General features: G+C 40.4%; 1 protein-coding gene across 1 annotated transcript in view; it reads left to right on the forward strand.

The window, feature by feature from the left end:
* COL11A1 (collagen type XI alpha 1 chain) overlaps nucleotides 1–25,199 on the forward strand; it is a 232,216-nt gene that overhangs the window by 147,609 nt on the left and 59,408 nt on the right. The window contains exons 40-44 of the mRNA XM_084637779.1: nucleotides 879–968; nucleotides 1,256–1,309; nucleotides 14,691–14,798; nucleotides 17,284–17,391; nucleotides 18,573–18,626. Of these exons, the coding sequence (XP_084493905.1) occupies nucleotides 879–968; nucleotides 1,256–1,309; nucleotides 14,691–14,798; nucleotides 17,284–17,391; nucleotides 18,573–18,626 (414 nt within the window). The remainder of the gene's footprint in view (nucleotides 1–878; nucleotides 969–1,255; nucleotides 1,310–14,690; nucleotides 14,799–17,283; nucleotides 17,392–18,572; nucleotides 18,627–25,199) is intronic.

The raw sequence follows: 25,199 nt of genomic DNA on the forward strand, positions 1-25,199 counted from the left end.
AGAAACTATGATAATTTTAATAACTTTTTGTTTATATACCATAACTAATATATATTATTGTTTAAAATTTGTTGTAATGTTATTGTGCTCACATACTATGGTGATGAGGGTCATAAAGTACTTGAATAGCTGGCTGGCTGGCTGGCTGGCTGGCCAGTCCTTTTTTGGGGTAATTGATTGTAACCAGAGTCTGCTGTTTCATTTTACGTATGCTAATTAGTAAGGCTAAAATTTTGTCATGGATATTTTTAGTAAAAGTTACAGACAGATCTCGGATAATAAAGAAAAATTCATGGAAGCCGTGACCTGTCCCTGACTTTTACTAAAAATATCTGTGACAAAATGGGGATCTGCAGGTCCCCATACTGCCTGCAGCAGGGAGCAGCGTGGTGGTTAGGAGCTCCAGGGGCCCCGTCACCTCCACCAGCTGGGGGCTGTGGGGTATCCCTGCTGACCCCAGTTCCAGGGGTCCCCCCACCAACTGCAGAGGCCAGGACCTCTAGGGTTCCCCCACTGCTTGCGGCAGCCAGGAGCTGTGGGATACCTCCACTGCCCACTGCTCTGGGGGCTGTCAGTGGAAGCTCGGGGTTCCCCCAGGGAGCTGTGGAGTCTCCCCACCACCTGCAACTTCCTGGGCCCCCACCACCCACCCCAGCCAGGAGCTTGGGAGTCCCCCCACCGCCTGTGGCAGCTTGGAGTGCTAGGGGCCGCCAGAGGTTGCAGGGGTACCCCGCAGCTCCCAACCGCTGCAGGCTGAAGTCACAGAGATTACTGGAAGTCACGGACTCTGTTACTTCTGCCACCTCCATGACTAAAATCATAGCATTACTAATTAGTAACTAATGTTTGCAGTTTTTGAAACCTCTGCATTTTCACAGGGTGACCCAGGTCCTCAAGGTATCTCTGGAAAAGATGGACCACCAGGTCTTCGTGGGTTCCCAGGAGAAAGAGGCCTTCCAGGAGCTCAGGTACAGTATAAACACCATCATAGATAACTGTGGGTACAGTGTTTATATAGTATCCTGGAGAACAATGAATTAAGCTTTTATTACAGGAAGTTTTCCCCGGTGTTGGAAAATGAATGTAATAGGAAAACACCAAATGGGTTATATTACAATGGCTATCCATTCAGTGGTGGTAATTCATTCTGCAGTGTCTTCTTGCTTTTTAAATCCTTCATATTAAATATGTTGCAAAATAAAAAAAAAACTGTTTAATTTTTCAAATGGAACAACATGCTTCTATCCTTTTTCAGGGTCCAGCTGGTCTGAAAGGAGGAGAAGGCCCACAAGGCCCACCTGGCCCAGTTGTAAGTAACCATACCAGTGTTAGAGAAATACAAATAACCTCCTTTCTGAGTCTTCAGATGCTGTTTTGTTTTCATCAACACAGATTGTAAAACAGTAAGGAAGCTCTGTCATTCACATCAATCAATAGTTATTTTCTACAAATGAGTCTAAATATATAAGGAATGTACAGGTATTGAAATATCTGAAATCTGCTGCTATCAGTAGGTATAAAATTGACTTGCTCCTTAGCATTGCCCAGCTAGACTCGTTATTAACAGCCATAAAAAGAAATCCTTACCAAGGAAAAGCCACAAACTGTGATGTAATGGCCAGTCTGGCTGATGTTACATTCCCTTTCTGTAACTCCTGTGCACCACAGGTTTGACCCCTATAACTTTAATGGATTTTGCTGTGCTATTCAGAATCTAAATTTGCTGTTAAAAGGTTTTAAGCCATTGTTGTGAATCATATTCACTACTGTCATGCTGATTTTTCAGTCTGACCACTTAAACAATAATACCAAGATAGGTGTGAATTTGCATTCACCTTAACAAGTTAAGTACAATTTTTCTTTTTTAGTGTTAAATAAGACTGTGAGAAAATCGCAGTCCGCAAAGACTAGTAAATGATAACTCCTCCGTGCACCCCATGTTTTCTGGCATTTCTACACTGTAAGGATACGTCCCCTACTGTGTATTTATTTCTCTCATTTAACTATTGTACAATTTTTTGTTACTGTCTGAAATAAGAAACATCTGCACACTATTTTGGCAGATTCCGTTGAGATTTTTCACTCAGTCTGCAGAACTCAGCAGACAGTTAAATTTACATCACAGGCTTTAAGGAATGCATCACATTTTAATCTCTGTTGTGAAGAAATTATTTAAAATAAGTACCATAGGTGTTAAATAGCCAGATATACAAAGGCATTAATGCTGTCACATCCAAGAAACTGACCTTTCATTGAAGAAATTTACTTTTCTTCAGTGAAAGCTTAAATTTGCAGAGAAACAAAATGTAGAAATACCAGTCATGCAAGGCTGACCCAGCACACCCCAATGCAGGCTGGAGCGGTGTTATTGGTGAGCCCTTACCTGATTTTTTCCTCTCCCAAGTTATCAACAAGTCCAAACAACCCATTAGATGCTAAAGGACACTTCCTTGTGGAGGGTATCATTTATCAACAGAAAAAAAACCCCTAGCATAGAACATAAACAGAGCTTTCACCTCATCATTTCAACTGGGGGATTAAGTCATTCTTAGTCCAGCTGACCCTCCCACCCTTGATCCCAGTTCTTACCTCTTCCCTGGTGTTTTCTTGGTTTCAGTCCCTACCGCTGATATTAGGCCTCTTGCCCCTACCAGAGTAAGATCTTTCTCTGGATTCACAGGTCTGGGGAGGTCCATCTACTGTGACTCTTCTTCAGAGGCAGTGAGTGATCCATGTCAGGACAGGCCTCTAGCCTCAACCGTGGCTGAGAACAAGGCCCTCTTGGACACCTACTGGCTACAGCCTTGCATCTAGGAGTCTCCGCTCTCTAGGATCATTTCTTACAGGCTCCCCATTCTCATGGGTTCCCCAGAGAGATCACCTTCCAGGATCCCTGTTTAGGCCTGTCCTGTCAACTCCTCTCCACAGGCACTTCCTGTATCCCTTTGGAGTTCCCCTGTAACTGAACTTGGGTAACCTTCATTAGCTACAGGTGCTTGTTTACTAATCAGCCACCTGGGACCTTCATAAGGCAGTCATAGGCAAACTGGGCCCAAACTTCCCATAAAGGGCAGCTGTCCTGTGACAGACCCTAAAAAAAGTTCAGAGAACAATGATGATGAATGTATTAAAATGCCAGTAAACAATATAAATGGAATTCCAATTTCAGAACCCAGTCATGCTTTCCTTGTATCTCCAAATTGTCCACTGAAATCCATGGAAATTTGGATTGTGCGAGGAATGGAGGAGTAACACATAAATATCATTTCATAGTTGTTTGTTGTAAAACAGGGATGCACAGTAAAATTACTTAATGAGTATTAAACTGTTGTATCACTGAAAGCAACAATTGACATTATGACCTTGTTTACACTGGGCTTTGAAACTTGTAGAACTCTGCCTACACACAGTGAATCTGGTGCTAAATATGGTTTGACTGGCTAATATGTAAACCAGTGTAAAATCATTTTCTAAAACCATGTTTATATCTAACTATGACCTAGGTATTTACCATAAAGATTTTTTTTCAATTAGACTTATTACAAATTTAGGCATAAAGTAGATTTACCTGCCTTTCTCTGACTGTAATGACATTTTACTCATTCATCAGAAAGATGAGGGCCTGTAGAATTTTGTAAGACCAGTCTAAGGTCAAGAGTTTTTTGTATCCCCAAGTGTTTGTTTTATGTTTAGGCTTTTACTTTCTGCTATTGATCTCTCCATCACATCTTGCACTGTAGTTCCTGGGAATTTTGAAACGAAAGGTATTAAAAATAGAATACAGACTTTTTTAATAACCAAATTTTCTGCTGTCATTTTTATGCAAGAGCACTCTATAGATGCAAAAAGCTGGTACACTTATGCTCAAATGTGCAGCATGCAGGTCTTGACAACTATCTGCTTATTGCAATTCTCTCTCCTTTGGTGAGCCCAGGTGGAAAAGTAAATTGACACAAACCCTTCCTGCAAGGGAAAAAGTAATAGAGGAACTGAAAGTAAATATGTTTTGACAATAAAGTTCATGTATATTCCTACAATTTATATTTGTTTTAATGCTTAGAAACAGAACATATAAAGAACTCCTAATTGAAAACTTTTGGTTTGGGGATATCCTTAGGTTTGGGAAAGAGCTGCAGTAACATTTTTGTGCACTAATTCTTTCCGCTAGAATGTCATTAAGAAGTAGTGTGATAGTACTTTAATTTTTAGCTTGCTTTTGATATGTTCAGTTCCTTCTTTCCTTCCCACCATGCTCTATAAGCACATTCCTCAAGGAACTGAAACAAAAAAGCCCCAAAGTAGGAACCTCACTATTCACCCTGTAAAACAAAACTCTTGCTCACAATAAGTAATATTTAAATTCCTGGTTATATTCACACCATTTAATTTCACTACAAATATTTCACCCTTTTCTAATATATACTCAGTCCTTGTAGGTAGACTATTTAAAGAATTCAAAGTTTTGACTACCAAATTTTCAATCATAATCTGAGCAATCTGAAATGGCTGCTAGAGACATTATGATGTAATGGAGGTTCTAGGCAGGTAATAGAAGTGGTGAATATGGAGGAAGTCTTTGCCAAAGGTTCAGTTACTTTCTCGGACCTTCAGATGGGTAATCCCTGGCCTGGAAGGCAGAGACTACCTGAAGCACTAATAGAATCAAACTCCACCCACAGATATACCAAATCTCAGAGAAAGTCCTAAACTTTATTAGACTCATTTTGTATCTCTGTAATTATGAATTATGAATTTTGGAATTGGCTGGTAGTTAGAAGATGTAAGGATGCACCTGATACCATGGTGCCACATGTATTTATCTCAGGGCCACAATGAGACGTAGAGCTTTAACTCTCTGCTGTCTGTGGGAGTTGCAGGGGCAGATCATTGGCATTACATGGCCCTAAAATAATTCCCTACCTATTTTAGGCAGTAGGGGCTAAACACACAGTCAGTCATTTTCCAGAGAGGATTAGTAAAAGTGGAATACCCGCTCACCATAGAACATAGGAAGAGGATTAGTCCCTGTAGAGGTCTTTGCCACACCTGCCAACACTGTCTGTTCCCAAATAGCTAGAAAATACAGAATCATAAACTCTGTTTGGCAGGTATGTACAGCTGCAAGTACTCCACAGTGAATGACCATTTCAGAATACACTACATGCTAATTGCTGTGCTTATGGTAAGCTGGACAAAAGAGAAAGATGCACGGATACTCCATAGCAAGATGTTTTCTTCTTTTTTCCCCACTGTTCAATCTGCTCTCTTTATCTTCTATTTGGTGGTGTTCCTCCTCCCTCTTTCAGGCTGCTGCAAGGCATACTGAATGCTGATGAGAGAAAGCTCTTTGGAAACTCAGGCAGTCATTCCTCATTAGGTCATTTGGGTATTGGATGTCCAGGTCACATACTGAACCAGCCAGATATAGGCTACCCAGTTAGTTATGTTGCCAGAGTTGGTGCTATCTGCCTCTATCTGATAATAATTTCAGTCATGAGGGTGCTCACTTTAAATAAATGTGCTAATTAAGAAAAAAGTATTGTTACTATGACAAAATATGTATACAAGTACTTTATATTGCATGGCACTTCACAAAAAGAAACAGATAAAGGCACATTCATTAGTGATCTTACAGTGCATAAGATAAATACGAGACAAAACCTCAGACACCCATTCAATAGAGGAAAAGGTAAAAGAATGATTCATGATCAAATGAAAGGAGGAGAGGGCTCAAGGAGATGGGTTTCAAAGGGGATTAAAATGAAGAAAAGTGTGCTTGGTAGGATAATGAGACTATTACATAAAGCAGCAGAATGAAAGAAGAGAAAGGAAGAGTGGAAAAGGTGAAGAAGGGAGAATTGGAGAAAGCACAGAGAACTGGAGGAGGAGAAGAGACCATTACAATAATCTAATCTGATCTACACAACTTTTAACTTTTATATTTTGCAAAAACCAAACCATACATAGGATCACATTAGTCACACCCATCTCATATTCTATGCAGAAATAATGTTAGTATCATGGTAAATTGACTACACAAGAGTCAAGAAATTCAGAGCTTACGTTCTTAGAGCAACTGCCCTTCTGCCCCGTTGTATCCTTCCATTACATATCCACACATGTGCAGTAGTATTATACTCTCTATAGCCCTGATTCAGCAATCTGTCCCCTTTCTACTCATCTGCTTAAATCCCAATTGATTTAGGTAGGATTTGACTTCATCAGGATTTAAATGTTTCCTTAACGTTACCACAAGAATTTGAGTGCTTTGCTGATTAGAGATGGACTTAGGCCCAATTCAGAAAAGCATTTAGGCATGTGCATATGTGTCCATCTATATAATATCAAGGCTGCAAAAGCAGATTCTTACTTCAACTCTAAATGGGCCATCTTGATTATCACTACAAAAGTTTTTTTCTCCTGCTGATAATAGCTCATCTTAATTAATTAGCCTCTCACAGTTTATATGGCAACTTCCAACTTATTTCTCTGTGTATATATATATATATATATCTTCTTACTATATGTTCCATTCTATGCATCTGATGAAGTGGGCTGTAGCCCATGAAAGCTTATGCTCTAATAAATTTGTTAGTCTCTAAGATGCCACAAGTACTCCTGTTCTTTTACCTCTCAGGCACTCATCTCTTGCCTGAGGCTATAGTGGAATAATCTCAGCTTCTTCCCCAGAAAAGTGAGAGGAGGAAACAAAGTCAATATCTTTAGGGCACCTACCCCTGCTTATGGGCAGAATCCATACACTGACATTCCTAACTGTTGTGAAATGAAAATCCAGTAAGATAGTAAAGAAAATGTGTGCAAAATAACTGTAAAAGATGGCTGTGGGGTGGGCAGGGTAGAAGAGCTACCAGAATTCCATGAACAGGTTCGATAGATACAAGCACAGTGGCTGCCATCTGGTTCGTAAAAAAAAAATTCTTTTTTTTTTCCCCACAGTCTAGAATTGAGCAGACCTAAATGTGTTTAGATTATGATATCTGACAAGATCACAGACATAGTGGTATGGCTGCAGGCTAGCGAATTTTTATTCTTATATTCACTGAAGCCTCAGGAATCAAAATAATAGCAATAGGAATCACATTTAGGTTGCCAGGTTAACCATGGAAAGAACCATCATTTATTCACCTGGCAGGATACACATGTGTATGTCCCTGTACAAATACTGGCTGAACAATCTTGCAAAATAAAATCTTCTTAAAGACAATATGTAAAAAGATTTGGAGCAGCCACTGCCATCAGTGGTAGCAGATGACAGGACAAGGAGCAATGGTCTCAAGTTGCAGTGGGGGAGGTTTAGGTTGGATATTAGGAAAAACTTTTTCACTCGGAGGGTGGTGAAGCACTGGAATGCATTACCTAGGGAGGTGGTGGAATCTCCTTCCTTTGAGGTTTTTAAGGTCAGACTTAACAAAGCCCTGGCTGGGATGATTTAGTTGGGGATTGGTCCTGCTTTGAGCAGGGGGTTGGACTAGATGACCTCCTGAGGTCCCTTCCAACCCTGATATTCTATGATTCTATGATCACAGTACCCTGTTCTGCCACCCTTCTCCATATAGACCTTATTGTGAGAGTAGTGCCAGAGAAATCAGTAGGTTTGCTCCTGGAGAGAATACTGTTCAGCATGGATAAGAGTAACAGAATTGGGCCGACAGAGAAGAAAACAATGTGGAATCACAGGATACCAGTCCAAGAGCTAACAAGGCTCAGTCGATCTCAATTATTAGAATATTGAAAAGATGAGGCATATCCAGAGTATCAAGGCATCCTCCTGGTACAGTTGCCATAACTTATTCATTATAGGATGTACCATGCCACTTCCAGTCTCATTAGATGAGGGATGGGAGAATAGCATTTGCTTTAAAGTGTTATAGACCACTGCACAAGTGCCAAGCTGAGAAGCTAAGGAGAGATGCTGTTGTAGCAAAAAGATCTTCAGCAGTCCTCAAGTGAAAGATCTAAATTATTTAAAAAATGCTGTATAAAGATGCTGTAGAAGTGTGTAGATATAGCAATTTAGAAGCAGAGGAAAGCTCTATAACTTTTCAGTCTCCAGTAAGTAAGGGTTACTCGGGCTCAACGGGTAGTGATCAATGGCTCCATGTCTAGTTGGCAGCCGGTATCAAGTGGAGTGCCCCAAGGGTCGGTCCTGGGGCCGGTTTTGTTCAATATCTTCATAAATGATCTGGAGGATGATGTGGATTGCACTCTCAGCAAATTTGCGGATGATACTAAACTTGGGGGAGTGGTAGATACGCTGGAGGGGAGGGATAGGATACAGAAGGACCTAGACAAATTGGAGGATTGGGCCAAAAGAAATCTGATGAGGTTCAATAAGGATAAGTGCAGAGTCCTGCACTTAGGACGGAAGAACCCAATGCACAGCTACAGACTAGGGACCGAATGGCTAGGCAGCAGTTCTGCAGAAAAGGACCTAGGGGTGACAGTGGACGAGAAGCTGGATATGAGTCAGCAGTGTGCCCTTGTTGCCAAGAAGGCCAATGGCATTTTGGGATGTATAAGTAGGGGCATAGCGAGCAGATCGAGGGACGTGATCGTTCCCCTCTATTCGACATTGGTGAGGCCTCATCTGGAGTACTGTGTCCAGTTTTGGGCCCCACACTACAAGAAGGATCTGGAAAAATTGGAGAGAGTCCAGCGAAGGGCAACAAAAATGATTAGGGGTCTGGAACACATGAGTTATGAGGAGAGGCTGAGGGAGCTGGGATTGTTTAGCCTGCAGAAGAGAAGAATGAGGGGGGATTTGATAGCTGCTTTCAACTACCTGAAAGGGGGTTCCAAAGAGGATGGCTCTAGACTGTTCTCAATGGTAGCAGATGACAGAACGAGGAGTAATGGTCTCAAGTTGCAGTGGGGGGGGGTTTAGATTGGATATTAGGAAAAACTTTTTCACTAAGAGGGTGGTGAAACACTGGAATGCGTTACCTAGAGAGGTGATAGAATCTCCTTCCTTAGAGGTTTTTAAGGTCAGGCTTGACAAAGCCCTGGCTGGGATGATTTAACTGGGAATTGGTCCTGCTTCGAGCAGGGGGTTGGACTAGATGACCTTCTGGGGTCCCTTCCAACCCTGTTATTCTATGATTCTATGATTCTATGATTCTAAGTCCACATTCCCACTCAAAATTTTTTTCATTGACAAATTTCAGCAAGCAACTTATTTATCTTCCCTGTATGAGTTTTAAGTGAGGCACAGGCTTCACAATGCAGGGAGTTCTACAAGACCTCAGTTTAATATTTAGAATGAAAAAAAAAACCACAGAGAGAAAGAGAACTCCTAGTCACAATAGTTAGCTTCTGTTATTCTATATCCTATTACTAGACACCACGAACCACAGAACATGAGAGTTCCATTCAATTGTATTTACAATGGCTAGACTTGAGGAGCGAAGCTAAGCTCCTATGCTGTTCATTGGCAGCTGTTAGTTGCTCACCATACCTTCTGAAGGTGTCAAAATAAGGATTTAAGAGTCTCACTTCAGACTCCTGTTTTTAAAAATCTTAGCCCCAGGTTCTGAAACCATTTTCTTTATTATGAGGTAGTCGCGGCAGATGAAATTAATTTCACCTACTCTGAGCCAAGCTCTGAGACTGTGGGTAGAGTGGTTGGAGAAGTGAAATTTACCACTCCCAACCGAGGCCAGAGTGCAGGGTTACTGTACATCTTCCTACATCTGCCATTCAAGTTTATCAGCTGGAATAGAACCCACAGCCCCTCTGCACAAGTTGTGTGGGTGTTAGGGCCAATGAATTCATATAAATATGGTTTTTCTCATTGTAGCTTCTCGCTCTCCTTAGTCAGGGCTGGAATGTTAACTCTTACCAGGGCAAATAACATATGCACAGGCACATCTTTGAGCCACTTCTGTTGAGGTCCCTCAGTCCAACCCTACTTCAGGACTTAAGTAGAGTGGAGGACCTTGCACTGAATGAATTTCACCAATTCATGAATTTCAGCTTTGATGCTCAGCCTTTAGACCATTACCTAAATTACATCTGAAAACATGGTGCCATCTAATGAGGTCTTCATGTGGTCTCTGAGGAGAGCAGTACCAAAAAGGGTTGGCAGCTGAGGATCATTGGGTTGGGTCTCTTGTCATTGGGTTTCAGCAGTTAGCATGTTAGAACTGGCCACTTCTAATGCAGCCTATCAGAAGGGTTCTGCAGATGGAGGTGGGTACTGGGATATTTGTCAAAGTTGGCAGTTAGAGAAAAGAAGTAGAATCAGGTGCTTGTCCAGCAGCAGCAATGAAAATGTTTCACAGGGCTCCAGAGTGGGGGAGAGAACAGCTCCTGACACTTGCTGATACTGGGTGAAAAGGGATCAGGATACCTCTGGGGGGAATGGGGTGCTTTTCGGGGCAGGTTCAAGTGTTGAAAGAAGAGTTGAGGTACTTGGGGGTCTGGAGCAGCTGATACAGGGTAGGATCTGATCAGAGCTTGTGTGGGAGTCATTTTATAAATGCATATGCTTGAACTCAGTGTCCTAAGGGCTATAATATATTTTTAAGGCTTGTTAGAGGCCACATAACTCTATTTAAAAACTTTATTTCTGCATATCATGATTATCTGTTTCTTATTTTTAAACCTTCCTCTTACATATTAAAATAATGACCTTATTTAATATAATTTAAAAATGGAAACAAGCTACAAGCAAGGTACAGAAACTAAGCAACATGATGGTGTTGCAGAATATTGTAGCTGTATTCTTGATATGATTTATTAGTGACATAAATAGCGTGTGATGAATAGACATTTTGAAATTAAATTATTCGATTATTTTTCAGAGAACTATTTATGCTTCAAATTAAACCCATTAGATTTTTTCCCTTCAGATTTCTTATAGTAGTATTAGAAAAGATGTATTGAGCAATTAACCCAGGCTGTGCTTTGTATTAATTATAGAAATTTTAAAAATGTTCTGAATCTTTTTATCTATTCTTTTAATGAAGGTATAAATAACATTTTAACTACCTACAGACTAACTTTTTAAAATGATCATTGAAAAAAATCATATCAAGATCTACACAATATGAGTTAGTGATCTTCAGTTTATATAACATGTAGTTTTAAACATCCCATAATTTAGTTTGGAAGATTATTTACTCCTTACAAAATAGAACCTAACTTTAATAAGCAAAATAATTTTAACTTTTGCAGTTGATCAAATGTTCAGATGCTGTATTTGTTGTTAAAAAACTAAAGCTAATATAAATTCCACTGAAAAAGGTCCTTAACCAACACAATATAGTTACCATGGCTGTTAGTCCACAGAATCAGCTTGTTCCTGTGCTCCGCAGTTGTGGAACCTTTTTGTGATTTTCTGTGAGAAATATTCCTTTTCCACTGGCCATCTACTCTATCTGCTATTCCAGAGAAGGGTTTATATTTTCCTTTGCTCCGTTACCTTTGGTTAGATTCAGCCCTGTGCACTGTTCACATTGAAAGGGGTACAGAGGAAAAGTACAGCACCTGAAGCACTTAAGAGGAATACACGTTTGCAAAGCCAGAGTTCCTCCGTACTTACAGAATTTCTCAGCCACACACTCTTGTACCAGCCTTGAAGAAGGTGCAGCATACGCCAGCCTCTCCGTCCAGCTCAGATGTCTGGGCATGGAGTGAGCATGGTGCCATGGCCAGACTCCTTGCAAGCTCTCAATACTATGGTGGCACAGGAGAAAGCAGGCCAGTCTCTGTGTGGAAGATACAAAGGGTGTGGCTGTTCCTTCCCAACTCTCCACAAACCCGTTGTGCAGAATCTGGCCCTATATTTTTAAAGTGCTATCTGGAGCTCTAGTGGGAGTGTCATAGATGTTTTAGTGTTAAGGCAAGTTCTTTAGTTCACAGCCAGCCAAGCTAAAATTTTAGAGGGGTCACAGCTGAATTTTGCTGCTGTGTTTTTCTGGCTCATAACACCAGGAATTTGTAAATTGATGGTACAGGACAATTCATTGGTTTGGTAATGGGATATGGAGAATCTTGCCAGTGGGTCATGGTTTGAAACCAGCCCAGCTGGCGAAAAGGATTTACAATCATTACTGTTTGGGTTGAAACCATCAATTACTTTACATATCACCAGTTTCTGAACAGTTGTCTACCAACATCAATATATGAGCTATATAGGATTCCATTGATTTGGATGGGATTGTGCTGTTGGCGAATCCCTGTTATCCTTTTATTCTCTGAATGCTCCTCACCACTTTTGCTCCCTTTTTGGAACTGGCAGTTACACCCAGATCTCTCTGCTTCTTCTCCTCTCCCCTTCCATCCCTGGGCAAGACTAATTGACATCTGTCCGTTTAGAATGAGCATAAACATGACAGAAAAATCAGAATTGTCCCAATTAGTCCATCCGAGCAGGCTCTCTCTGTTTGTGAAGTACTGCGGGTTTTTATAACACATTTTGTCTTGTCAGCTCAATTCAGCAGAAAAGATCCAAGTCCTGCTCAGATTCTGAAAGGTCACGAATCTTGGTTCTGTGCCTGGCTGACATATTTAAAGAAAGGTCAGCCTGTTGTTGAAAGTCTATAAGCACTGCACAACACCTGTGTTGCTGCGAAGTGCAGAGTCAGCCGGGACATTAAGAACATTATTTTAACTTACGGATGCTTCAGTAGCCTCAGAATGGTTAGACTTAAAAGATGTTAGAGTATACACAAAAGATCCAGATGTTTTTAAACCCTTAGAAGTGAGGTATTTCAGCATAGAGCAAAAACAACTCTGCTATCATTATTTTCCGTATAAAATTAATATATTTCTGACAAGACTGCCTGGGCATTTTTTTTTACTTTTTTTTTGGTAATAGACTTTTATCCACTTTTGTGTTGATCTAAAATAGCAGCGTCCAATCCTTCATTGTGTAGTGCTTTGAAGTCAATAGGACTACATATAATACTTTGAAGTCAGTTGGGTTCCACACAGGCAGACTGCTGTCCCACACAGAGCCCTTTGGCTTCAGTGCACAGCATAATGTATCATCAAATTAGTTCATAATGGTGAGCTAATTCCTGAAATATTTAGCCGTCACGGTTCTGTCCTATGTTACTATGCAGTGTGAATTCATTTATCAGGGTAATAAGTTTCTTTATGTCAAAAACCAAGCAATTTCCTAAAAAAAATTATGACCCATATTACAGCCTCAGGGTTTGTTCCAAAATGCTACTAACTCAAGCAGAATGCAGTAAGGGCTACTTGTGAAAGGGACTTTTTACTAAACTGAGATTGGCCTGAGTAAGAACTGAGTATGGACTTTAGGATGAAACCTTTCAACATTTGTACACACTGAATCTCGTACTTGGGCTTTCGCTGAATGGCAATACACATCCTTTGTATTGGGCAAAAGTTTTTGAGATTTAAAAAATCCTAGAACAAATCCTTCATTTAGAGACAAGAGTTATACATTTTGGGAAGAAAAAATATGCAGTTTTTAACTGAGTCTGCAATTCCTGGCAATGACCATTTCAAATATGTTTGGGCATTTGCTTTTCAACTTTTTTTATTTTATTTGAATACAACTATAAAGCTAACTAGTAAGGCTAACCCATGTTTCACAGTTTGGATAACAGCTGTGACACAATGTTAATAAGTGCTGCTGCTCTACTTGTTGTAAGAGGTTGTTTTTTTGTTTTTGGTTTTGTTTTTTTTTAAACAGTGTCACGATGGAAGGGCTCAATGTCCATTCTGAACTTTTTGGCCATGAAAACAACCAGTAGTCAGAAATAGCAGTGACTAATGTAATTCTAAGCAAAAGGACTGGGAAAATGCTGATGGGAAGTCCTACTGATGTCCACCCCCCCATGCATATCTGATCAACAACTGAAGTCAAACTGTTTGAACCAGTATCCTCTTTGAGGTCACATTTTGGGGTTGGGGTGGGGTAGTTGTGGGAAGTGGTCTTTATTCCCTACAGTTATAATTGCTGTTGCCATTAACAATGCAGTGATTGCCACCTGCACTGTGGACACCATCTCTGCTTCCACCTTTGTCCCAGTTGCCACTAATCCTAGCCCTATTAGCATGACACATTCTGTCACCATATTCTTTTTTCCTAGAAAGCTAGCATGACATGAACCTATGATACATTCTAATTATACCTTATTCCTGGAAATATTAATGCTAAGATATTTTCTGGTGGCATTTCTCCTTGGATCTTGAGGTTATTACAACAATTATTGCAAATCTAATATTATGCAAAATAAAAGCAAGTCCTCTCAAATCAATGGTAGGCCTCCTAAACTATATGACAAGTATCTCACAAAAGCATTTGTGTTGATGAAGTCAAAGTGACCATGACAAATGCCAGGCAATCTTCCACTATTTCTAACTCAGATGATGCTCTGCATACTTCAGAATGATGGTTGCTATTTCTCATTAATTACAATCAAATGTTTGAGCCCAGATGGGCACCACTGGGCACTATTGCACACTCAGGTAGATGGCAAAAGCTTATCTAAATATTCTTTAGAATATAAATACCATGTATGATCCGAATCCATGAAATTCCATTAGTAGTGGGCAATTGGCTTTGAGAATACCCATCCGCGTCAAGTCCGATTGAAGGATGGGGGGTGTATGTTTCGAACCTGAAGAACGGTGAGAAGCTTAAATGGACTACATTAGAATTCTCTGCATACTTAGCATTTTTTTTCTTCCAGGGTTCTCCAGGTGAACGTGGATCAGCAGGTACTGCTGGCCCCATTGGTCTACCAGGCCGTCCAGGTCCTCAAGGTCCTCCAGGCCCAGCGGGAGAGAAGGGTGCTCCTGTAAGTAATTCCAAGGAGATGGCACATAAGACTGTTATAGTACAGAAGTTATTAATTTTCATTCAAGAACTTTAGATGTTCACACTGCAGGACCTTCCTATTGCATATGTGACCAGCGCACCTCCCCTACTTCCTTTATATTTATTATATAGAAAATTGAAAATTAAATTAAACTGGATAACAACATTTATATTTTTGCACATTCTAATACCCAGGAGGACGAGTTGAACGAGGCTGAATCATTATTAGTACAAAGGTGGCAGAATCCATTAATAAAATATTTTTTCAAATTGTAGTTTTGATTCAATTTTTTTATCCTGCTTCTGCATATTGAAGTGCAAATTTATTTCTCACTTTGTTATCAGATATCATTACCATTTACTCCTCTTTTCCGGTATGTTCTCTCTCAGCCAGTTGGTGCCTTTCTGGTACTTTTTTAGTCTTTGATGTGATCATCAACGAATGCCTGACTATTCATTTTTTCAGCCTCTCAGCCTGCTTTTATTTTAGGCACAGAAAGCACACTGATCACCAGAATTAGTATTATTGTTTGTTTGTTGTTGCTCTTTTGGTATCATTTCTATTATTATTTGCTGTCCCCTCCCTCTTTTTTTCACCTGAACATCTCAAGAGCCATTTTGAAAATGTGAAATAGCTGTTAACAGAGTTACTCACACAAACACATATTAACTACCATGTGATATAAAGTTCTGAGCTCTGTAGTTTCACATATATGAGTCCCTATTACAGTTTGGCCAGCCTTATGGAGAAAAAATTCTAGAGGACTGGAACATGGTGAGTTTGAATATCAAACTGAAACCAAAAAGGTCAGGATGAGTTTGGCAGCCATTTGGGTTGTACCATACATAGAACTCTGAGATTCAACTCTGGAGCCTGGAAAGGAACTTTCCTGTAAGTTATCCCAAAAGACCCAGGGTCTGGACTCTGTGCCCGAGAGTACAGGGTGAAGGAGAAAGCCAGCAACTGCTCAGAAGAGCCCATTTGCCAATAACTTGGTGTGAGAGTATAGACTCTTCTGAGTTTATTTACAACAATGACGTCATGCTGAATTCAGGCTTCACAGAACTGTGTATCTGTATCTTAATATTTAAACCTCAACATTTGTAGATTTGCCTGGTCCTGGTCCTGATTTAGCACAAAATACGTCCCATTTCAACTCAGACCAGAATTTAGCCATTTAACATTACATGCATACACAGTCAGCTTTCATTGTCTTGTTAAGGGCTTACATTATGAAGAAGCTGGTTGTGATTTCTGCTGATTTGTACTATTAATAATTTAGTTATTTACAAGTTCTGTTGGACAGTAGTGCACTGAGGAACTTAGGGACCAGATTCTCTGCTGCATTTAGATTCCACTTGGCTAGTCGGGTTGTCAGGGAGCCAGTTACGGCTCCCTGATTTTCTGCCAAGTCCCTGGTGCAGGTTAGAGCAGCTTGGGAACAGTTCTAACGTGTCAGATAACAATGGTTGTCAAGGAAGCATTTGTCAGCCCTGGATAGCTACAGTTCATTATACACTCCATCCTTGCCTTCAACTTATCCTTCCTTGCACCAAATATATTCCTTGTGCTGGAGATTGGGGGCAAAGTGGTGTGGAAGCTTTCTCTGCCAGCTACACACCAACTGGGAATTCCTCCATGCCAGGAAAATACCCAGAAGGGATATGCCCAGTCTGCTAAAGTAGTAGTACTGAGAATCTCCCTATATGTGAATAATTGTCTCAGGGCAGCATTTAAACATGATTAATCGTTCTAGCACAAAATGTAAAGACAATTAATTATCGTTCATTGAAATGGGTTTTGTGGAAAAGGAATGATTGGACACACATACTAAACTGACAGGTTTCAGAGTAACAGCCATGTTAGTCTGTATCCACAAAAGAAAAGGAGTACGGTAGCTCACGGAAGCTTATGCTCAAATAAATTTGTTAGTCTCTAAGGTGCCACAAGTACTCCTTTTCTTTTTACATACTAAACTGACCTCCACTGTTATTCTTTTATAATCACGGAAGGGATGGAGTTAGTACATGGTATCAATAAATATGTCAGTGTTTGTGAGATGTAGTGTTGTAACCATTTTGGGCCCAGGATCTTAGAGACAAAGTGGGTGAGGTAATATATTTTATGGGGCCAACTTGAGAGAGAGAGAGAGACCTCTTCTTCAGTGACCTGAAGAGGAGCTCTGTGAAACCTTGTCTCTCTCACCAACAGAAGTTGGCCCAATAACAGATATTACCTCACCCACCTTGTCTTTCTAATGTTTGTGAGAGGCTTTCATTTAATCTTTGAGTGTGATTGTGTGTATGTGATAAAGGCCACAATAGTACAAGAAAGGCATTTCAGTCAAACATCTTTGTATGTTGCTATATAACAATTTGCATATTGGTTGAAGAAGTATGAATTCATTGTACTAAATTCTTAATTATTCTCTTGTGATAAATACAGATGATTTTTCTTTCTTCAGGGTGAAAAAGGTCCTCAAGGTCCTGCTGGACGAGATGGAGTACAGGGTCCTGTAGGTCTTCCAGGTCCTGCCGGTCCCGGTGGCTCTCCTGGAGAAGATGGTGACAAGGTCAGTCCTTATTGTTTGCATTTGTCTTCCTGTGTGATGATTTATACACAAAATGGACTTGCTGTAGCTGTCATCACATTAGACACTGTGGCTAAACAACTCTTTTTTTAAAAAAAAGTCAGACATCTAAGAGACAGGAGTCATAGGGGATCAGGATCTGTGTCCAAGCAACTGTAAACAATTTAAGATTCCTACCACTAAAGAAGTGAGGTTGAAACTGCAGCAAAACAAATCAGGGTGTATGATGTTAACATATATTTTTACCTATTTAAAAAACTTGCCTCAGTGAATGAGAAAGATAAAACATTTTCAATAATGCATACTCATTTAATCTTACTGATGGTAGAATAGAGCCTCAGCATTAAGTGTTCAGAGCATAAAAACAAAGAGACTAATTCTTCCTGGTCCCACTGACTCCAAGAAGAGTTGAGGGTGCTCAGCACCTCTCAGGAATCAGCTTAGATTTGGTCTAGTATTATTCTTTGAAACCCATCACAGTTTTAACTAACTTCAGTAACACAAATAGAAGTACTTTGAGGTTTAGGTTTATAGTACATGGCTGTGTTATTTGTGTTATTATGTAACTAGGCATTTTTATGCTCTAGGAATTATTTGGGGGAAGTTCTATGGCCTGTGTTATACAGAGGATCACAATGGTCCCTGCTGGCCTTAGAATCTATGAACCTACAGAGAGTCCTTATGTTAAATCACACAAACTGTCTTTTATTATTGTGCTAAACAAATAAAACTTTCTTAGATGGTTACTGGGTAATTTGAGTCATGTTGAGGTTTTGAAATACCATGCACAACAATGAGAAGCAGTTGTTCAGTCATGTGTAATTAGATTAGTTTATAAATCAAGGTACTTTTATTATCAGTTCATATTGAAACTGACATGAGAAAAAACAGTTTCCTTTATTTATAACTTAGTTGTAGTATACTTCAAAGCGAGGTCATGTTGCATTTTGCAGCATACCAATCAATACCTGGATTAATTTGTCATACCAATGTGATTGATCCATGCAAAATTGTTCCCCTTAGGCCTTCACACTTGAAACTGCAGCATAAAACAGGCAGCATAATCATGTTAAAGGTGACATTTAAAGATACAGTGGTATTGACTGCAGTTAGGAGGTAGGCCATTCTAAAGAAGAAATGTAACTTCTGGCTTTCAATTACAGGGTGAAATTGGTGAACCAGGTCAGAAAGGCAGTAAAGGTGACAAGGGAGAAAATGTGAGTATCTAACTACTTCATCCAGTGTATTGGCTTCACTTTTTTATTGCCTTTGAATTAATTACTGTACTCCTGTATCTAATGAACCATTTGCTGAGCTGGCAGGAACCAGCTGTATGTCTCACATAGACTCACACACTTCAACCAATAGAAACACAGAAAACTGTCAATCACATTATGTGACTTAATTACACCTTTAAAATATTTTACATGGAGTTTTAACATAATGTTAACAATACTCTACATAAATAGTGAGTATTCTCTTACATCCAGTTAACTTAGGGCATAATTAGGAGATAGATGGGTGTATCAGAGGGTAGAAAGTATCAAAGAGCATATATGCAATTATGCATTACTGCGCTAGCATCCAATAAATATTGACTGTGAACATGAAATGGCAGTGTGTAAATATGTCCAGTATTTTATTCTAAAGACATATCCTTTATGAAGCTTTTGAAATGTATTTTACTACTGATGAACTAACTTCATGGATCTCTGAGGTTCAATTCAGACAGGTACGCAGAAGTCGAGATATTTTATGCAAACTTTCAAATGTGTCAAGTCACTAAGGGCATGGGAGTGAGCCTCCCAGCCTGGTTGAACAGACTTACACTAACAAAACTTTAGCAAGCACATTAAAAAGAGCAGAATTGATACTGTAGCTCAGCCTCTCAGGACCTCACAGCCACTTGGTTCTGAGCTCAGGAGACTAGCCTGAATCTCTACCAGAGCTATATTTAGATTGCTAGCTTGAGCTCCGCTAGTGTGAGCCTGTCTACCTGGGCTGGGAGGCTTGCTCCCTGCTGCAGTGTAAACATACCCTAAGGGCCCACTGAATTCAATCTTAAGAATCCCATAAATTTCCGTAGACCTGGATCAGGGTCTAAAATCGCATGAATATTCTCACAGGAGTTCAAGTACTTCCTTTTTCCAGTCAGGCCAGAAATATCTGACAATCAACCTTCCCCACAGTATTTCAGTACTTCCCATCCCTCTGATTGCTTTACAGTCACTGTTTCAAATCCCAAACAAGTCTCAAGTCATTTTCAAGTCTCTCTTCAGTGTTTGGGTTTGCTCTTATATTATTTTTTTCTGAACAAGTTCAGACAAAATGGGGGAGAAGTCACTGAAGAGAGATTCTTGATTACATTCCAGTTCAAAATGTGAGAGTAAGTAGAGCTCAGGGCAACAGTAGAATATTCAGTCACTTTTCCCGATCATGAAAAAGATGTTTTATTATTAATTATGCATCTAGCACTGTAAATGTAGAGTGTTCTAATCAACTGTCAAATGTATGATTATATATCTTCACTTCAGATGGCATCTTGTTCAATACAAGGCATATGCTACTTAATACTTTTAATAATATTTTCATATTTAATAATATTCACAGGAGAATATAGAGAGCAAACTTGTGTTGGAAATGGCATTTTTTAAAAAAGATAAGAGCATCCTCCTGCAGTTATTCATGCGAAGGCTTAGTTCTGCAGTTCCACATGCAGCAAATGCATACTTGTCACAATTCTGTTTTGTCAGATCAAATCATAAATTTTGTAGTAAAATATTTGCAATGGCCTGTTAACACAGGGAACATATCATAGATATGGTTGAGAAAGCACATCTATTATCAGTCCATGTTTTCCAGGGAATATACCTAGAAAAGTTACTGAACAAATTCCTCTTTTTAGCGCTTATTCTCAACCTAGAGATGAACTTTTGGGTGAGTCTGATATAAAAAATGGCCAGATGGAATTTTATCTCAAATGAGAACTTTTTAAAATGGGTTAAATTATTCAGGCATGTACTTTGTGCCCAGATAACTGTAAATCAGCTTTATTATTAATTATTATTGTTGTAAACTTGCCCTCGATGTAGGGACAAATCCAGCTACTATTTATGTAGCTGGAGAGAGCCATCGTGGTACACAAGCATAGTGCTTCTCTGTGCATGGAAAAGGGTGGGGGTTGAGGCGTTCACATCTTTGTGCAGCCCAGAATCCAGTTCCATTCGGGCTCTGTATGTGGCAGCATACAACTGTTCCTGTTCTCCCCCTTAAAGGTGCACATCGCTTCTTCAGTGTGTCTGTGAAAACTTTTGCCCTTCCTGCTTTGCCCCATCTCAGCACAGCTACTCGAGCTGGGCAAAGGGCTGATCATTCAGTCCATAACCCTTAATAGGTACGAGAGCTTTTGATATGTTTCAGGAGCCTTCCTTTACAAATAAAGTAATTGCAAAATAAGTGTTTGAAAATTGTATCCTGCACATGCTTAATACTCAAGTGTGAGGCTTGCATGAATATGCACATATCTGGAGTATTTCACACTGAAATCCTGGATTGTTTCAGTGTTCATCTGCTGTAGTGTTTTTATTTGAAGGTGTGATACAGCTTTGATGTTAGAGCACACAAATGAACTCAGGCACTGAGTCAGATTCTACCCTCCGCTATACCTATTCAGTCCACTAACTTCAGAATGTGTGTTTCTGTGAAACTTGCTTTCCCTCCCATAAGACAGAAGGAGTGTGCAGGGGAGGGATAGAATGTTCCATCTGGCCTCCCCTCAAAGATCTTGCAGGGGAGGGGACAAGCACTTGAACCTCTCATCTCAGATGACTTCTGGTTCAAGTGTTTGTCTTCTGATAAAAGGTAAGGTGGGGAAACTTGGGTCGATTAAGATCGGGGGTCCTAAGTGAAGATGTTTAAGGCTTATTTTTTTTCCTTTGGCCTCTTCAGAGGAATCTAGACATCTAGGGGCGTTGACTAATTGATATTTAACAAGAAACCTATAGTGATAATGGTTGCCAAAGGACTATCTGCCAGCCAGGGATAGCTATAGTGCATTGCTCAACTCTCCAGTATATCCCTCCCTGCCCCGGACGCACCCCTGACACTGGAGATTGCAGGCAATGTACAGGAGCTGACTCTGCCAGCTACACCCCCACTGGAGATTTCTCCATGCCAGGAGAACACCCAGCTAGGGTTTACAATCAGCCTTTTGTGCCACTAAGATACGTCACGAAAGAGACTGAAAACATTTGCCAGTGCCACTGCCATCATGGTATTTGTACAGTAGGTCAGAAACTCATCGATACTATGAAGGAAAAAAAGAGCACAAGAGGAAAGTCAGGAGTGCTGTGGAAATGGAGGAAAAAATGCAATTTAAGGAAGTAAAATGTTTTAAATTATCAACACCCCTCTCCCAAACAAACAGCTAAGAAATACCCCTTTACAAGCTCTCCTGTGAAGGGTAGAAAACCTAACTGCAGTCTTTTCTAAAATTTCTAGACTAGAATAAGCTCTTTAAACTCAGGCAAGGCCCTAAAGTACATTAGAACTCCCAGCCAAAGGAAGGACTGGAGCAGATTTCTGCCTAGACTAAAATCCCAGCTTAAAGTGCACACCTTGTTCATCGGACAGGCTTTATACTGCCTTAGCCCCACTCCTGACAGGTTCTGCCAATCCACTCCCTCCACCTGATTAACAACAGAGTTTTAAAATATATCACCAACTTAACCCTATCACAAACCAGGCTCCTGAGTTTCCACATTTTCTGTGATGGTTCTCTCCATCACACCAGCCCTCTGCTAGAATGCCCACTGCAGCACTCAAATGTTAACTATAATGCAAGTATTTTGAAAGAGGGGGATGGAAAAATTCCAGCAATGTACCTCTCAGATATATGTCTCCCTTCACAATCCAATAGTATTGTAATTGTTTTTTCTTTTGCATGATGGGCCCATCTGATGTTGTTACCTGGGGTTCTTTCAACCCAAAGCTCTTGGTAACTTTTACTCTGTGCAAGGTGGTGTCAGGAAATAAATCAGGGGGTCCGACCGATAGCTGGCTGGCACAAACAGAACAACACAAGAGTGCTTTCACTTAAAGCTAAACTTTACTTAGTGTCAAGCACTTATACACACGTCCACAAGAGGTTAGTAAAACACCCCCAACCCTTGATAATGACCAAAGCTGAGCGTGGCTCTTGAGTGTCACAGCAGCAGCCCATCTGCTGCTGGGAAACACAAGATGCATCCAGAGAGAGAGAGAGAGAGAGTCCAGTCCTGAAGAGTCCCCCTACCTCAAACATTTCCCCCTTATTTTTACGTTAGTAACGGAATGACGTGTCCCTTAAAGAAAACTTGTTAAGCCAGCAGTACCAATGGGCAAGCAAGAGGCTCCTTCCGATTATCAATTAACCAGATGGGGTTTTTTCCAGAGTTTGCGGCCTTGAGGCCCCAATAGACCTTCCTGGGGCACATCCTGCTTTTCTAAGATGCATGTATCAGCAACTTCAACACAATCCTTATCAGGAAGGATGCAGGGTCAAGTTGCCCTTTCTGTGGCACCCCTCCTGCCTTGGTTAAGCTAAGCCTGCTGACTTGGCTGCTTGGAGCAATAAGCTATAGTGGTTTCAGGCACTTTACTGGTTTGCCAAAGTCTCCCCGTACAATGTGCTCTCACTTTCACAAAGAAAATATTGTGCAGCTTTTGTTGTTAAAACAGCATGTAGAGTCAGATCCTTCAATCCATTGACAAACTGAGTTCAGTGGGAGTTCCATGCACAGAGAGCTTGCAGGATCAAATCCTCTCTAGACTGTGCTATTGTGAGGGTGAGAGAGGGAAGTGAGGAGCCTCCCTGCTAGAGCCAGGTAAATAATTGATTTTTCAGTTCTGGCAGCAAACTGAAAAATCAAAACAAATATTTGGTTCAGGAAATACTCAGAATTTCTTAGCAAATTGGAAAAGTCTGGTCAGCTTCAGTGAAATGAAGGAGTGAATGTTCTTCTTTAAAACCTTTTGCTGTGGTCCACTTGCCAGGGCGTGGTAGACCCAGGTTTGAGTCTCCACTCTGAGGCAGGGAATTGAACTCAGATTTCTCCCATTGCAGGTGATTATCCTCACCACCAGCCCATAGGCTAGTCTGTGTGCAAGTGCTCTGATTGAAGCTTTTCCACTTTGTATAAATATATAAACATTCATTAGGCCAAAGAGCGAGAGCAAGGAAATGACTCTTTAGCCTGGTGATTAGGGCACAAATCTGGGAGTTAGGAGACTCGTTAGCCAATTACAAGGCTAAAGAGTCATTCTCATTCTTTCTTCAGCTTCATGAATATTTATACAAAGTGGAAGGGCTTCAATAGGAAAACTTGAAAGCAAACCATCTTGCAGGTTAGGGCATTCATGTGACAAGGGAAGGTATGAGTTCAAGTCCCTGCTCCAGCTTCAAGCCTAGGTGTCCCACCTCCCATACAACTTACCTAACCACTAGGCTAAAGGTTATAAGGGGGATACATATACACACACTCTCATTTTTCTGAAGCTGGCCCTGAAAAACTTTTTCCCAGCCAAAACGAATACAGTGCAAATTCACAAATAGTTTCAGTTCAACCTAACTGCATTGCTCAGCAAATAAACTATTCAACCCCCCAAAATTCACCCTACTCTCCTCCCAACCTCTTCCTGTTGCCTGCTAAGGGTTCAGAATTGCTGCTCTCGACTGGCTAAGCCATCCACTCACTGCCCAGTGGAGCTGTGTTGTACCACTTCAAGGGATGCTGCTGACTGAGCTCTTCTTAGTACAACCAGGGAGCGCTAAGAGGCCATTACTATAAATTCTTAGACAGTCCAGGTCTTCTTGTTTTCATGCTATTGAATCTAGCAGACAATACTAAAGTGACCAGACATCACAATATCAGCAGAGCTATTTGTAAGCTTGAAAGCTTCTCTCTCTCTCTCACCAACAGAAGTTAGTCCTATAAAAGATATGATGTCTCTCACCTTTTCTCTTTAATATCCTTGGACTGACACAGCAACAACACTGCATAATATCAGCAGTAGTAAGCCTGGTGAATGTGTAGTAAGATTTGAACTAGCCTTTCACACTTCCCCCACTCAATAAACTACCCTGCAATATAGCTTGGCATGTATCGAGCAATGCCTCTTCTTCTTGCAACACAAATTGGAGCTCCTATTGCCTTCCCATTGGCCATACCTTCACCTTTGGGACTTTCCAGAAAATCAATCATCTCAATCAGTAAACCATCTTGCATGCAAGGTAAAGGTTACACACATGAGGCCCGCAGTAACACCGTTTACTCATGTGAGTAGTCCTATTGACTTCAGTGGGAATACTCGTATGAGTAAGGTTCCTCCAGTATGGGTAAGAGATGCACAATCAGGCCCATAGCATATATGTAGATGGATATGATATGTACATATGACATGTAATGTCTTATGACGTGTCAAGATTCCCATTTACATTAAGACTCCTTTGAATTGTTCTAGCAATACAGAATGTAATTTATATCCACTTTAAGGCAGTGTAAAAGGGTGTTTCTATAAATAAGAATGCGACCCATAGTGCTCAGACAAGCTCAGTTCTCAGTCAGGAAGGACAGGATAGCAAGTGTTGTGCAATCACAAAAACATATATAGCTTTACGGAAAATGTGATTCAAATAATAAGCATTCAGTTTGAAGACAGAGTGTGAGAACACACTTTAAGAGTTGACTTTCCTCTGTACAAATCTCATTAAAAGGTCTGATATTTTTAGTTTTGGAAAAGCCAGTATTCAT

Source organism: Lepidochelys olivacea, assembly GCF_965140295.1.
Source record: "Lepidochelys olivacea isolate rLepOli2 genome assembly, chromosome: 8".
Lineage (NCBI taxonomy): Eukaryota > Metazoa > Chordata > Testudines > Cheloniidae > Lepidochelys > Lepidochelys olivacea.